At 46.8% G+C, this 14,926-nt stretch overlaps 1 protein-coding gene and 1 pseudogene across 1 annotated transcript; one reads left to right on the forward strand and one right to left on the reverse strand.

Annotated features, from left to right (window-relative positions):
* The first annotated feature begins 3,980 nt into the window (after window positions 1–3,980).
* On the forward strand, window positions 3,981–8,682 carry tbxta (T-box transcription factor Ta). The gene is made up of 8 exons (XM_056298547.1): window positions 3,981–4,165; window positions 4,897–5,161; window positions 6,254–6,388; window positions 6,491–6,552; window positions 6,681–6,742; window positions 6,858–7,031; window positions 7,905–8,028; window positions 8,424–8,682. Exons 1-8 carry the CDS (start codon window positions 3,981–3,983, stop codon window positions 8,680–8,682), a joined length of 1,266 nt encoding a protein of 421 aa, XP_056154522.1.
* A 2,526-nt stretch (window positions 8,683–11,208) lies between these two features.
* LOC130128320 (uncharacterized) lies at window positions 11,209–14,552 on the reverse strand (annotated as a pseudogene).
* Window positions 14,553–14,926: the final 374 nt, after the last annotated feature.

The following is a 14,926-nucleotide window of genomic DNA, read 5'->3' on the forward strand; positions in this document are numbered from 1 at the left end:
GAACATATATTTTGATGTTTACTGGTAAGCTTAAAAGAAAATTACATGTGTCAACGTCAGTGGTTGGTTCAGGGAGTGTGCGTAGGTTAGTGTGCAGAAGTTCAGTTTGAGGTGTGGTTCACGTCTGGATAATCCATCCATTATCCAAGCCGCTTTTCTCAATTGGGGTCGCAGGGATGCTGGAGCCTATCCCAAAAGTCATTGGGCAGCAGGCGGGGAGACACCCTGGATAGGCCCCCAGTCCATCACAAGGCCCACTTAGTCAACTTATCTAAATATTATTTTTGGAGAGTTTTGTCTCCCAATATAGACGGGAGAGGTACACTCATTAGATCTTGTTCTAAGTGCTTCCATTTAGCTAGCTTCCATTTAGCTAGCTTCCATTTAGCCAGCTTCCATTTAGCTAGCTTCCATTTAGCCAGCTTCCATTTAGCTAGCTTCCATTTAGCCAGCTTCCATTTAGCCAACTTCCATTTAGCCAACTTCCATTTAGCTAGCTTCTGTTTAGCTAGCTTCCATTTAACCAGCTTCCATTTAGCTAGCTGTCTTGGACAGTAAAGCTGCCCTTAGAAAAAAGTTTATTCAAGTGTACTATTATTATACTTCTTTTAAACTAAAAATAAGCGAGTATGCTTTCAGTTTACCTTTTATGTACTTATCAGAGAGCTGCTAAACAAAATTACACCTAAGCATAATTGGCTTATACTGACAAGAATACAGAAAAGTTAAGTACATTTAGCCTATACTTGTACTTATTTGTCTTATATGCCTTATATGTGTCTTATATATTACTTATGTGTCTGGATACTATTGAGATATATTTACTGCACTGAGTTTCTGCACTTTTGGCCAGCTTGTTAGTGTTTTTCTTCAGAGACACATCTCTCATACATTTCTGAGGTCCGATCCTGTCCCGATTTCCCATCAACCTAACCAATGTTTCAACATTTTTCATATACTCATGCTCATTCTTCAAAATGATATTATTAATTATCGTTATGTCATGGCAGGGCTCAAATGAGAGGAACATGGTAACAATCTCCAACTGATGTATACTGTCATCCTCAGACACACTTTTAATTATTACTGCAATAATTACTGCATGGTTTTGTCATTTGTCATCTATTTAAGACATATGTAACAGAAAATAAGCTGTCAAGCCTTTTGTGTGTGCGTGCGTGTGTGTGTGTGTGTGTGTGTGTGTGTGTGTGTGTGTGTGTGTGTGTGTGTGTAGGTGTGCGACTGTTTTTTCTTCCCAGGGCTGACTCATTCGCCTTTCTGTGTTTACTTATTTGAGCCAGCGTAGTCCTCTGGAAAATATGCATCGTTATAACTGTCCCTTTGTGAAGCACCAGACCTCTGTAATATTTCTCACCTAGGTGAGTGTGTGCTGATGCCAGAGCAGGACCGAGCCGTTTAACCCCCGAGTCCCCGGCGAGTGGTGTGCAACAGGGAGACGAGCAGGAAACCTCCGGCGGTTTTCAAGTAAACAATATTCCAGACAGACGTTCGCTCATCGTCATGCTCTTCGTACGAACATTATTTGTAGACCAGTTTCGGGTGTTATTGGCTCTAGAGAGGTCCAGCTACTAGATATCGCCACTTAGTTGATGCAGAGAATGGATTTGTTGCCGTCATGACTCGGTGCTCTCTCACCTTTCTAAGTCTCTCAGATGTAGGATTCAGCTTCCTGTCACTGTTGTGCTGAGTACATCTCTATGAGGCTGTGTGTGTGTGTGTGTGTGTGTGTGTGAGAGAGAGAGAGAGAGAGAGAGAGAGAGACAGACAGACAGACAGACAGACAGACAGACAGACAGACAGAGGGAGAGAAGGAGAGAGAGACAGAGGGAGAGAGACACACACAGAGAGAGGGAGAGAATGACGGGGGGTAGAGAGATGGAGGGAGAGGCAGACAGACAGACAGACAGACAGACAGACAGACAGACAGACAGACAGAGGGAGAGAAGGAGAGAGAGACAGAGGGAGAGAGAGAGGGAGAGACAGAGAGGAGTGGAGAGAGAGACACACATAGAGAGAGAGAGAGAGAGAGTGAGAGAGACACACACAGAGAGAGGGAGAGAATAACGGGGGGTAGAGAGATGGAGGGAGAGGCAGACAGACAGACAGACAGACAGACAGACAGACAGACAGACAGACAGACAGACAGACAGACAGAGGGAGAGAAGGAGAGAAGGAGAGAGAGACAGAGGGAGAGAGAGAGGGAGAGACAGAGAGGAGTGGAGAGAGAGACACACATAGAGAGAGAGAGAGAGAGAGTGAGAGAGAGACACACAGAGAGAGGGAGAGAATAACGGGGGGTAGAGAGATGGAGGGAGAGGCAGACAGACAGACAGACAGAGAGAGAGTATCTCTGTCTGTGCATCTGTCTTTATTGGGGTTGGGGGGCTTAGGAATAGAGACAGCATGCCTAGTTGTAGGGGGTATGTCCTGTATGCGACTAGTTTAACACTCTCCCTCCTCTCCCCCCCCTCTCTCTCTCTCCCTCCCTCTCTCTCTCTCTCTCTCTCTCTCTCTCTCTCTCTCTCTCTCTCTCTCTCTCTCTCTCGGGCTCCAATATAAGAAAAAAAGGAAAAAGAAAGAGGCCGCTGAATGATATGGGATGGAAAGGTGTGAGAGAACCCCTTTACATTTATGGCCTTTGTGGAGCTGGAGGAAGTGGTGTAGTAAAGCGGAGTCGCGCTCCAAAGCCCTCACTCAATTCCAAGTACATCACAGAGCCCAGGATGGAGGAGACAGGAAAACAGGAGGGCCCACGTCACATCTAACATTTCACAGGATCAATGGGCCTGCCGGACAGCTGAGGGCTGCTGTGTGGAGGCCCGGTGGGAAATAACCAAGCAATCTGATGGTAATTGTATATTTATGGGAAGATAGATTTGTCGGTACACTTTCAAGTAAGAAATAAATATCAACTCTACGTGGTCTTATCATTCACAGTGAACAACCACTTCAATATCTGAATTGGCTGAGTATGTGTGGCCGAGATACTGGCACCAGTCGGCAATATACAGCCAATTATTCCGTCTAATAATGGAAACGAAGTGAGCACGCGGGCCCAATTTCTGACAATCTGACGGAAAATGCGATACTGAGACATTCGTGCCAAACTAAGCACCGTGACGGCAGCCGAAGGAAGCGTCCGCACTCTGGCTGCTGCATTTAATGGCTCGTCCCCGGTAAACACAAGCAGCCTCACATGTGTATTTGGAGCAACAAAAGATTAGCATTAGTTGCAAATATACAACTGAGTTCAAAGGCACTCGGGCCGCGGCGCTGTCTCTTTCCTTTTGTGCTTCACCATGCATGGCTCTCTATAGGCTCCCACTGGTGTGAAGGCAGGCTCTGTAAGGGCACCGATGAGAAGTTACACCGAGAGAATATTTCTCGATAATTTAAAAAAAAAAATCTGTAATTAATTCTGTAGACATTCATGGTACGGTCAAATCGGCCGTTACAAACAGCTATAAAATTACTTTTATTCTAAAACTGCATTAATACATCATGCTGAGAAAGGCCACATATCATAGGGTGGCAATAGGATGTTTTTCATAATAATTCTTCTTCTTCTTCTTCTTCTTCTTCTTTCGGCCTATTTCCTGTTTCCCAGGGGTCGTCACAGTGGATTTGATATTTCCATCGGTACCCTGTGAGTTTTGATAATAACTGCTTAGCCTAATTGATAAAGTATTTGTAAAGCGGCTCTGATGTTTAGAGAGGACTGGAGCGGGGGAAGGGGGCGTGGTCTGTTCGTTTAAGACACGCCCACTCCCCCCATGAGGTCCCTTGGGGCCTTTAAATTATAAGGCCTCGAGAGCATGGGTCAACACTATCTGTAGGCCTTGTCGCGCTGTCAGCGGAGACAGTCGAGTCCTACCACCTGCGGGCAAAGAGAAGAAGAAGAAGACGAACAAGAAGAAGAAGAAGAAGAAGAAGAAGAAACTTCTACATCGCTTGGAAATATGTCTTCCTCCAATCCCGACCAGCGTTTGGATCACCTCCTCAGCGCCGTGGAGAGCGAGTTTCAAAAGGGCAGCGAGAAAGGGGACGCCTCGGAGCGGGATATTAAACTGACACTGGAGGACGCCGAGTTGTGGACCAAGTTCAAAGAACTGACCAACGAAATGATCGTCACCAAAACCGGAAGGTATGTCCCCAAAGCCGGGCCCCGACCCGGTCTCGCAGCCCCCCGCGCCGAGGACCGTTATCACGCCGTGTGATGACGCAGAGCAGTCGGGGTTTGGGTTTGAACGCGTTCGGTTAGGGAAATAAATGCCGGTACATGTCAGCAGGTTGATTTGCCTCCGTGGATATATCGTAGTAGAATTACCGCTATAATATATTGTAACGTGTACGGATAAGTAGACACGCCGGCTGCCGGGTCTGACCCTTTAGCCGAGCGGTCAGCGATGTCTCCCGCGGTGCGGGCGACACGGGTTCGCCTCCCGGCCGCGGCACTTCCCGTGGTTGCGTATGTATCCATGTTCGCCTCTCGGTTCGCCGCTGGGTCAGTAAGCGTAACTCGGGAGGCCGCAAAGGCGCAAAGTTCCCCAATATGAAAACCCTGACGTGTGACTTCATGAGGGACCGTTTTGTCAATTGGCGTAAACACGTTACCGTAATGTATTAGCGTAATCAAAGGTGGGAAAAACCCCGGTCCAGAAAGTAAAAATCCTAACCGTGTCTTTACTCCATCCACGTATTAAACCGGCTGATTTGGGGGAAAATAGCGCAATCTGACGGTTTAACACATGGATGGAGTGAAGACACGGTTAGGGTTTTTACTTTCTGGACCGGGTTTTTCCCACCACCTCTGCATCGTTTTTGTTTTCTTCTTCTTCTTCTTCCCCCCTTCCTCTCGTTACTGTGTTACTCTAGGAGGATGTTTCCGGTGCTGAGAACAAGCGTCACCGGGCTGGACCCCAACGCCATGTACTCGGTGCTGCTGGATTTCGTGGCGGCGGACAACAACCGGTGGAAGTACGTGAACGGGGAGTGGGTCCCCGGCGGCAAACCGGAGCCGCAGAGCCCCAGCTGCGTGTACATCCACCCGGACTCGCCCAACTTCGGCGCCCACTGGATGAAGGCGCCGGTCTCCTTCAGCAAAGTCAAGCTGTCCAACAAGCTGAACGGGGGCGGACAGGTGAGGAGGCGCGAACCAAACCGGGACGGATCCCCAATTGACCGCCAGTCAAAAAAAACACTTAATCCACCAGTTCATCAGTTAGTCTAATGCAGTGTTTCTCAACCGGGGGTCCGCGGACCCCTAGTGGTCCGTGGTGTAATTGCAAGGGGTCCGTGAAAATAAAATATCTTTAAGAAAAAGATCCTATGACATTTATAGAAATAGGATTATTTTACTCAAATGTGACTGAGACCTTTATCTATCTAAACTATAAAGGGTAACAGGACTTTTTTCCCTAATTACATCTGTTTCACAAGTGTCATTTATTGTATTTTAATAAGAGATCTCGCTCCCGTTTGCATTGTTAAAAGTTACTGAATACATATTCTGTTTTGTTACATATATCTGAAAGTTACTGAATACATATTCTGTGTTGTTACATATATCTGAAAGTTACTGAATACATATTCTGTTTTGTTACATATATCTGAAAGTTACTGAATACATATTCTGTTTTGTTACATATATCTGAAAGTTACTGGATAAGAATTCTGTTTTGTTAACTATATCTAAGTTACAACTGAAAGCTCTTATTTTTGCCCCAAAGAGTGAATAAACGCTATAATGCAATTTAAAATGCAGTTTCTACTGTTTCTATCAAATTGCAACCCCCCCTCCCCCAAGATCAGGTGGAGGGGTCCTCAGGGTAGATCAAAAATACGCAGGGGGTCCAGGACCCCAAAAAGGTTGAGAACCACTGGTTTAATGGATGTTAAATGTTGGCAAGTCACACTGACCCAGGCCCACCTTTTGGATTTAATAGAAATATAATTGTAAAATGTATTTGGAAACTATCCAATATATCTTCACCTCAAATATTGATCATATCAATTATTTATTGTTGAGTATTTTCATAATGGGTTATTTGGACCCCCCCCCCCCCCAACAGAGCACACGGGCTCAAAACTCTTAAGCGAGGCAATAAAGGTCCAGATCTCTCTACATCCACATTGCTGTTGACACAAACCATGGACCGACATGTAGCTCTGTGGAGCTTCTTTTTCCAGAATAACACATTTCTGTAACGATTAACCCCTAACTTCTTTATAGATCATGTTGAACTCTTTGCACAAATACGAGCCGAGGATACACATCGTGAAAGTCGGAGGGATACAAAAAATGATCAGCAGCCAATCGTTCCCCGAGACACAGTTTATCGCCGTTACGGCTTACCAGAATGAAGAGGTAAGATCTAGCACAAGCAAACACGCTGATTTCCCCGTTAGTCAAATGAAACGGACGTTGACTGAAAGGTTTTAACAATTCTGACGTCTGCCGCTTCCACAGATCACCGCTCTGAAGATCAAGCACAATCCCTTCGCTAAAGCTTTCCTGGATGCGAAGGAGAGGTAAGGGGGAAACGACGAGCAGGATTACTGCAACTTAAAAACAACATTTCCTGACCTGCTAAGACTGAGACCTAGCACCTTTCTAAATGACAGTCTGTGATTTATTTGTTGTTTTGTTTGGATTGCAGGAGTGACCATAAGGACGTCCCCGATCACAGCGTGGACAGCCAGCAGTCTGGGTACTCCCAACGTGAGTTCCATCTGCAGCTCCACAACCTGGCAATTGCACGGTCCTCAATAATAAGAAGCGGCTATCAGAGAATTGGGGTGACGTGAAATCCCTAAACTTTTTTTTTTCTCCTCAGTTGGGGGTTGGTTCCTCCCGGGCCAAAGTCCTATCTGCCCCAGCAGCAGCCCTCCTCAGTTCAGCGGGACAGCAGGCCATTCCTCCGGGTCCTACTGTGAGCGTTACTCCAGCTTGAGGAGCCACCGGACTGCCCCGTACCCTAGCCACTACCCCCACCGCAGCCCCAGCACAAGTAAGATCCCCGCACAGCAGCTGTAATCACTATGATAAATGGTAAATGGACTGCATTTATACAGCACTTTTCTAGTCTAGCGACGACTCAAAGTGCTTTACAGTGTCTGCCTCACATTCACAAATTCACACACATTCATACACTGATGGTGGAGGCTGCCATGCAAGGTACCTGCTCATTAGGAGCAGTTAAGGGGTTCAGTGTCTTGCTCAAGGACACTTCAACACTCTCTCTGCAGAAGCTGGGGATCGAACCAGTGACCTTCCAATTACTAGACGACCCGCTCTACCTCCTGAGCCATGCTGCCCCTAAAACGATCGACTATAATCACGATTATGTCGTAGGGATAACAATGCATTAGCAGCCTTAATACTGAGTAGTCTTCTGTGCGTCTCTGTCACACCGCCGAAATTATGTCTGCCGGTGACATCGCTGGTGGAAAATCCGGGAATGGGAAACATTACTTCCTGGTTTGCCAATAGGCTGCACTGTATAAGAAAATGTGAATATCAACACTACGTACAGCTGTATAACAAAATGCAAATAACAGGGCTACATTGTTTATAGACGATGTTTTTATTTTCTCCTACGCTGCAGCCTATCAGGGAGCCAGGAAGTGATTTTTCACATTCACAGCTTTTCTTCCAGTGCCGTCACCAGCGGACACTTTTCCACAAAATGTTGGTGATGCACAGAAGACTTCCCAGTATAATGGCTGCTAATGGATTGTTAGCCCTACATCATACGTTGAGAGATAGCATTGAAAATCACGATTTATTTTCCCTCTGTAAAATTCAGCACGTTTGGACCCACCCCAACAAAACCCACTGGAATTTAACTGGGATCATAAACGCTCTCCATTCTGATTTTCAGACAACTACATGGACAACACCTCAGGGAGCCTGCCTACTCATGACAGCTGGTCGGCTCTTCAGATCCCCAATTCCACAGGCATGGGCACGCTGTCCCACACCACCAACTCCACATCCAACTCCAGGTGAGTCTATAGACGGCAGCATACACGGTCGAATTCGGTAATTTTAGAGGTGCACAAGGATGGACCGGCTTCCGGTTTGATCCTGCCGCTTTGTCCGAATACCCCGCTGTCCCACAATGCAAAGCGTCCCTACGTCCACCTCTTTGTCTTACCAGTGTTGACAGAGAGGACGAGGCGGGATGTTGCAAGGTACGCATTGCACTGTGGGATGAGCGAGGAGGACCCAATGACATCAATACCGGAGGTGGCCCTCTTTGGGCATCCAGTTATTATCTGTATGGTTGTATTTGAACATCATATCATATAACATATTTTTTTTACCATTCCCACACTTACACTTCTCATAACTATCTGTCAAGTGAGATACGGTAACGCCATGTATCTCTTTCCCACAGCCAGTATCCCAGCCTATGGTCGGTAGCTGGGACAACTCTCACTCCCTCTGGCTCAGCCTCGGGCTCCATCGCAGGGGGTCTGACCTCCCAGTTCCTGAGAGGCTCCTCCTACACAGGCCTGACCTCCTCACTGCCTGTCTCATCGCCTTCCTCCATGTATGACCCCAGCCTGACCGAGGTGGGTGTCGGGGAAGCCCAGTTTGAAAGCTCCATTGCTCGGCTGACAGCATCCTGGGCTCCCGTGGCTCAGAGCTACTGAGCAGGCGGCGACCTCCGAGACACTCGGCAACCAACCTCCCTCCTTGTCTCACTGCTCAGCTATCATTTGTAAGGTGATAGCCTAGGGGAGCGAAATGCAGCCGTCACAATGTACAGGACGGCTTTGTGTGAACAATCTCTCTTGATTAACCATTCCAGACTAATGACTGTCTGAAAGTCTCCGAACTTGTTACCCTGTCAGAGTCCTGCTGAAGTCGTAGATGGAGTATGCCGTACTGACAGAGGTCATCTGCAGCTTGAGAAGACACGATGATGTGATGAAGGAAGGGCCTCAAAAATCATCTAAAATGGAAACAATTACTTTTTTTTTCAACATTATCTTTATTTGTGTGTTGTAGAGTTAGCGCTCCATTAGCCGGCGTTATATTGAGCAGTCGTCTGTGTGTTTGTTATTCAAATCTTCTTATACAGCTATATGTGTGCAGCCAATAAGAAAACCAGGACATAAATTTTCCCATTCACGGATTGTCCGCCAGTGATTTTCCTGGTGGACACTTTATCACACAAGTTCATTGGTGTTTTAAAGACACGAAATACTGCTCAGTATCATTGCTGCTAATGCAGTGTTATCTCACACACATTTATATGGTGGTACGGTGGCGCAGTGGTTAGCACGGTCACCTCACAGCAAGAAGGTCCTGGGTTCGAGCCCCAGGGTTGTCCAACCTTGGGGGGTCATCGTCTTTGTGGAGTTTGCGTGTTCTCCCCGTGTCTGTGTGGGTTTCCTCCGGGGACTCCGGTTTCCTCCCACAGTCCAAAGACATGTAGGTCATGCAAATTGGCCGAACTAAATTGTCCATAGGTATGAATGTGTGTGTGTGTGTGTGTGTGTGTGTGTGTCGGCCCTGTGTGATGGACTGACGGCCTGTCCAGGGTGTCGCCCCGCCTGCCGCCCAGTGACTGCTGGGATAGACTCCAGCATCCCCGTGACCCTGAAAGCAGGATAAGCGGTTTGGATAATGGATGGATGGATACATGGATATATATATATATATATATATATACACACACACACAGAAAATGTTAAAAATCCTGATTATTTTGTGTGGAGGTGCAATGTTACAACAGTTAAAATGTGTACGTGGACCTGGTCACTAGACCAATTTCTGGTGACTTCTGAGCATTTGTTGTTAGGGCTCCTTGATTTTATTCTGAAATATGTTAAGAAAAAAAAATGGCTGTGCTAACATAAATGTGTATATGTGTGTAAATAGAATAAGTTAATGTCCTTGTTCATTGTTTACCATATATATATATCTATAGTATGTGCCTTTCTTGATCGCAGTTCAAAGGTGTGCCTCGTATGATAAGACAAAAGTGCCTTCGCATCCTCGTAGGGTTGTCAAACAGAAAGACTCAGTAGAACACGTGTACATATCTATTTGTATTTGAACTCAATGTGAGCTTTATTTATGCCATTTAATAATAAATTAAAAATGTCTTTTTCTGAAACTTTTTTTTATTTTAACGTCAAAATCACTGTTATCTGATGCAAACTTAAGAATTCTCTTTCACATCATTACAGTCAATGAATAATAAATGGATTACACATAAAAGATGCAGATAGTGCTGATTATAGTATATATATTTTTAAAAGCGAAATGCATGGGAGCAGCATATCCAATGCTAAAAGGTCAGGTATTTTCTCATGAGGGATAAGGGCTAAGGAGCAGGGCTTTAACAACAACAACTACAGCACATTACAAACCAATACAAAATATATAATTACAATAAAGTTTGTGTGGTATGCCCTCAAGCAAACATTAGGCCCAGAGGCGGTTCAGTGAGTGGCCAGTGAGCCTCATGTTAAGCTCATTTAAAACACTGGGCTTTACTCTTGAACTTGTACATCTAGAGGATTCATACCATCACACTGTGATTCTGACACTCTTTTCTATGGCTACTTAAACAAGATGCTAAAAGCTATGATTCTGAAGATTTACATGCAAACAAGTGTCTTTTTGATGCTTTCTATTTCTGGTATATTCAATACGATGCAACACATATCAACACATATCATTTTACATCTTCACCATAGTAGGCGGACGTGGGTGTGAACAAGCGATGCCAAAGCAAAATGGCAGACAAGGCTCTTAGGGGATCACATCAAGAGCTCAAACCAAGGTTAGGCCAGATTTTATCATGTGGTGGTGAGTAAGGTGCTAATGCGAGAACACCGATGAGTCTCTCTTTTGGCTTGTTTCTATGGGGTTTAGTGTGGTTGAACACCAATACATTTGCCAACATCACCACGGGTGTCAGTAAGTTAGAAAACAGCAACAAGAATAACAATGATTTCCAGGATTGTAGTTTTAACTGAATGCTTTCCCTCCACTAAGTGTTTACACACCTGGAGTCCCAGAAAGTTGAACCAATTCATCTGGACACAACGTTTATCGAGAGAAACGTTTAAACACTAATCTAGTTCTTTGATATACTATGTAGCACAACCTGGACACATTGGCAGTAATGAACCCGTGGTCATCAGGTGCTTTGGGTCTTAACATCAGACACCCTCGTCCGAGCACCTCAGCTGGAGGGGATCAAGCCCCGACTTCTGTCCAGGTAGTGGATTACGCCAAGTGTCACCCCTCTTCACCCAGAGCCAATGGGAAGCCTTTTCAATGCCTTTTAGGATGTTTCTAATGGCTCTTCTTTGCAGCCCACAAATTCCCAAGAGTCCAAGGACCCGGTGTACAGACTGGCCTGCAAAGCCCCTGCAGCCCGCTTCAACCGGCTCACAGTGGGCCTTCCGCCCATTCCTCCGACACTCATCTTACCTGATCTGCATACCTGGCTCTCTTCCTTTCTTGCCCCTCCTCCATCCAAACAAGATCTGCATACCTGGCTCTCTTCCTTTCTTACCCCTCCTCTATCCAAACATCATAGGGGACAGTTAGCTCTAGCAAAACCACTTGCTATGTTGCCACGGACATCAGGACCATGTCTGGCCTAAGTGTGGTAGCTGCAATGGTGTCTGTGAGCCTCAGTTGTCTCCCTAGGTCGACCAGGAACGGCCAGTCCCTTGCTGTTGTGAGCAGCCCACCCTGAGCCTTTGGCTGGGGCTGGGGCTTCTCCCTTGCTTGAACAAAGGCGATGGTGCATTTTGTTGGGTGTTGCTGCTTGCTGTAGCTGATCCTAGTGCAGGTGGTGTCTGCTACTGCCCGCAAAACGTGGTCATGGCGCCAACAATACCACCCCTCTCCCAAGGTCTTTGGACAGCAGCTCAGGATGTGCTCCAAGGAGCCCCTTTTCTGGCAGAGTTGGCAAGCAGGTGAGTCTGCCAGGCCCCGGCTGAACAGATTGGAAGGGCTCAGGAGGACATCATACAATGACGGGACCAAAAACTGGAATCGGTGTGATTCCGCCTTCCACAGTTCTGCCCAGGTGATCTTTCGGCCAATTGTATGCTCCCATTTGGTCCCAGCCCCCTGTTTGCATATACCCACCATTCTGCTGTAGCGAGCTTCCGTCACCTCTGCATGTACTTCCTCCTGGATTAGTTTTTGCCTCTCCTTTCCTCGGGTTTTACCAAAGCAAGATCTTGAGTTGCTCCTGAGCCCAGCCTGAGCAGTTGCCACAGTGCCCATCAGGGTGCTGTGCTGCAATCTTGCCTCAGCCCACACAACTGCCTCCTGCACGTGCCACTTACTTCCTGTTCTGACTTCGATACCCGCAGAGGAGACCTTGGTGTCAGCGGAATCTCGGTAGAGCAGGACTTCTCTCGCTCGGGTGACCTTGAAATCCTCTGCCAGACTGCTGAGAGGAAGCTGTAGCTTGGTGTTATTCCTGTAAAGGGCGATGCTGCTTAGACTCCGCGGCAGGTCCAGCCACCTGTGCAGCAACTGGCTGAGTTTCCTTTCGAAGCCCTCCACGATGGTGATTGGGGCTTTGTAGATTAGCAGTGGCCAGAGGAGTCGAGGCAGGGTTCCATGTTGATATATCCAGGTCTTGAATTTTCCAGGAAGCCCTGACTTATCCACTGTGGAGAGCCGAATGTTGAGGTCATCGCTGATTGCCTGGTGCATTGCTGTGTCCTTCAGATTGCGGGTGAAGATCTTACCCTGGCTCTTGACCGGCTTTTCAGTCACAGATGGAATTTGGATGCCTCCCAAAGAGAAGCTGAACTGGTCAGTTACGCTTACTTTCTTGAAGACTAGAGACCTGGATTTTGTGGGCTTGAAGCTAATTGCCATGTAATGAACCATTCAAATCCTTGAAGGAGCCATCTGCATCCGGGCACTGATGTAATTGTTGCCATTAGGTCATCCATGAACGCTCTGATTGGGGATTGTCAGGTGCCAGATTTGGATTGGGGACCTCTGCACTCCACTTACACAGACTTCACAAGCATATTCACGACCAGCGCAAACAGGGACACAAAAATTGTGCAGCCAGTGATGATACGCTTTTCTAGCCAAAGCCATGTTGATGTTGAGGTCTCAGAGGACACCCTCAGGGCTCAGGCTAAAGTTGTTGTAATAGTCGAGGATGAAGTTTTGGATGTTCTTTGGGACATGGTGTCTGATCAGGGCCAATTCTAACAGCTTGTGTGGGATCGATCCGTAGGCATTAGCAAGGTCCAGCCACAGTACTGCCAGGTCCCCCCTACTTTCTCGTGCCCCTCTGGTCAGTTGGGTTAACACACCTGTGTACTCTATTCAACCTGGAACACCAGGGACTCCTTCCTTCTGCGCCGAGGTGTCTATGTAGGAGTTTTTCAAGAGAAATCCCGTGAGGCGATTGGCAAAAATCTTGAAGACGATCTGACATTCCACCCTGAGGAGCGAGATCATCCTAAATTGCTCGATGTTGCTTGCGTTCTCCTCCTTAGGAATCCATATGGCTTCTGCATATCTCCACTGCTATGGCACCTTTCTCCTCCTCCAGATCACCCTGTAGATTTTCCAAAGGTGATCCAGAAGCCTGGGGCACCTTTTGAAGACCTTGTATGGTACTCCACTTGAGACTGGGGCTGAAAATGCTCTGGCTGACTTGATGATCTCTTTCAGTGTGGGTTCATTGATGTTGAACAGGGCGCTAGTTTCAGGTAGGGATATAAGAGCTGCACTGTGGCCAAGGTCTTGCTCCCTCATTCAGTCACTGTGGGTGTTGCTAATGTGACAGTTATCTCTTCCTCAGGGCATGACAGGTGAACACTGTGTTTCTGCCCCAGCAGCTTCTTCGTAAATTCAAATGGATTTGCGATAAAGGCACTGTGCTTGTGGGCCTTTTCCTTGCCCCTCTTCCTGTGCCACTCAGCACACTGAAGGATGATTAGCCTTTCCCTTATTATACCTCGAAGTTCTGACAATGCTGCCTTCTTTTCCTCACTTGTCTTCCTGTACTGGCTCTTGAGTGTCCTCAGCTCTTGTCTAAGTTGGCCAAACTTAACTTCCCGTCGGTTTGGATTTGCAGTAGTCTTGGTGGCCAGTTGTTCCTTGACGCCAAACCTCTCTGCAGTGATGCTCCTTATTAAGGTGCTCATTGTCTGAAGCCTCTGGTCTGCACCACCCTTGGTTGTTGCTTCAAGGGCTGCATCAACATCTTCGTCAAACTGGTGCCACCCTGACTGTTGGCAGCAGGCCACAAAACCTGACGATGTTCTGCTGGTCTACTTTGAGGTGTGGCTTGTGGTGCTTGGAGGTTCTGGGCACTGTGGGGTGTCTCTGGGCCTAGCTCCTCCTCCGTCTCACCAGGTGCTGTATCAGGTACTTTCACTGTGCGTTGCACCACTTACTCCTTCTTCAAGAAGCCCATCTTGGTCTGGTGGGATCTTTTTGGAGGTTTATGCAGACCTTGCCGCACCTGCAGACTGCACTTGTTGTCACTACCAGCATATCCATCCATTTGAGGTGCTCATCCTCTCCCCCTTCCCCCTCTCCGGCAACACTGGGGGTATTTCTCTGAAAGGCTTTTCGTAGCATATTTTCTAAGTGACCTCTTCAGTCTCAACTGACTGCAGGTATCCCCACCATTATAAACAATACAGTGGCATAACGACCGAAACCCCAATCCTATGTGAATAGTACACATTGCCATTGTAATTCGTTAATGGTGATGACAATTTGCATATGAAACTGATCGCTGTTTTCAGTTGTTATGCCACTGTATTGATTATAAGGGTGGGGATATCTGCAGTCAGTTTAGACTGAGGAAGTCACTTAGATTTGTGATGAAACATTTCCCCCAATAAACGTCCAGATGAACTGATTCAACTTTCT

Source organism: Lampris incognitus, chromosome 18, assembly GCF_029633865.1.
Source record: "Lampris incognitus isolate fLamInc1 chromosome 18, fLamInc1.hap2, whole genome shotgun sequence".
Taxonomy (NCBI): Eukaryota; Metazoa; Chordata; class Actinopteri; order Lampriformes; family Lampridae; genus Lampris; species Lampris incognitus.

Coding starts and splice junctions, on each gene's coding strand:
- tbxta (XM_056298547.1), top strand. CDS start 3,981: ATGTCTTCCTCCAATCCCGACCAGCGTTTGGATCACCTCCTCAGCGCC. Junction 4,166..4,896: donor ATCGTCACCAAAACCGGAAG/GTATGTCCCCAA, acceptor GTGTTACTCTAG/GAGGATGTTTCCGGTGCTGA. Junction 7,032..7,904: donor CCACCGCAGCCCCAGCACAA/GTAAGATCCCCG, acceptor TCTGATTTTCAG/ACAACTACATGGACAACACC.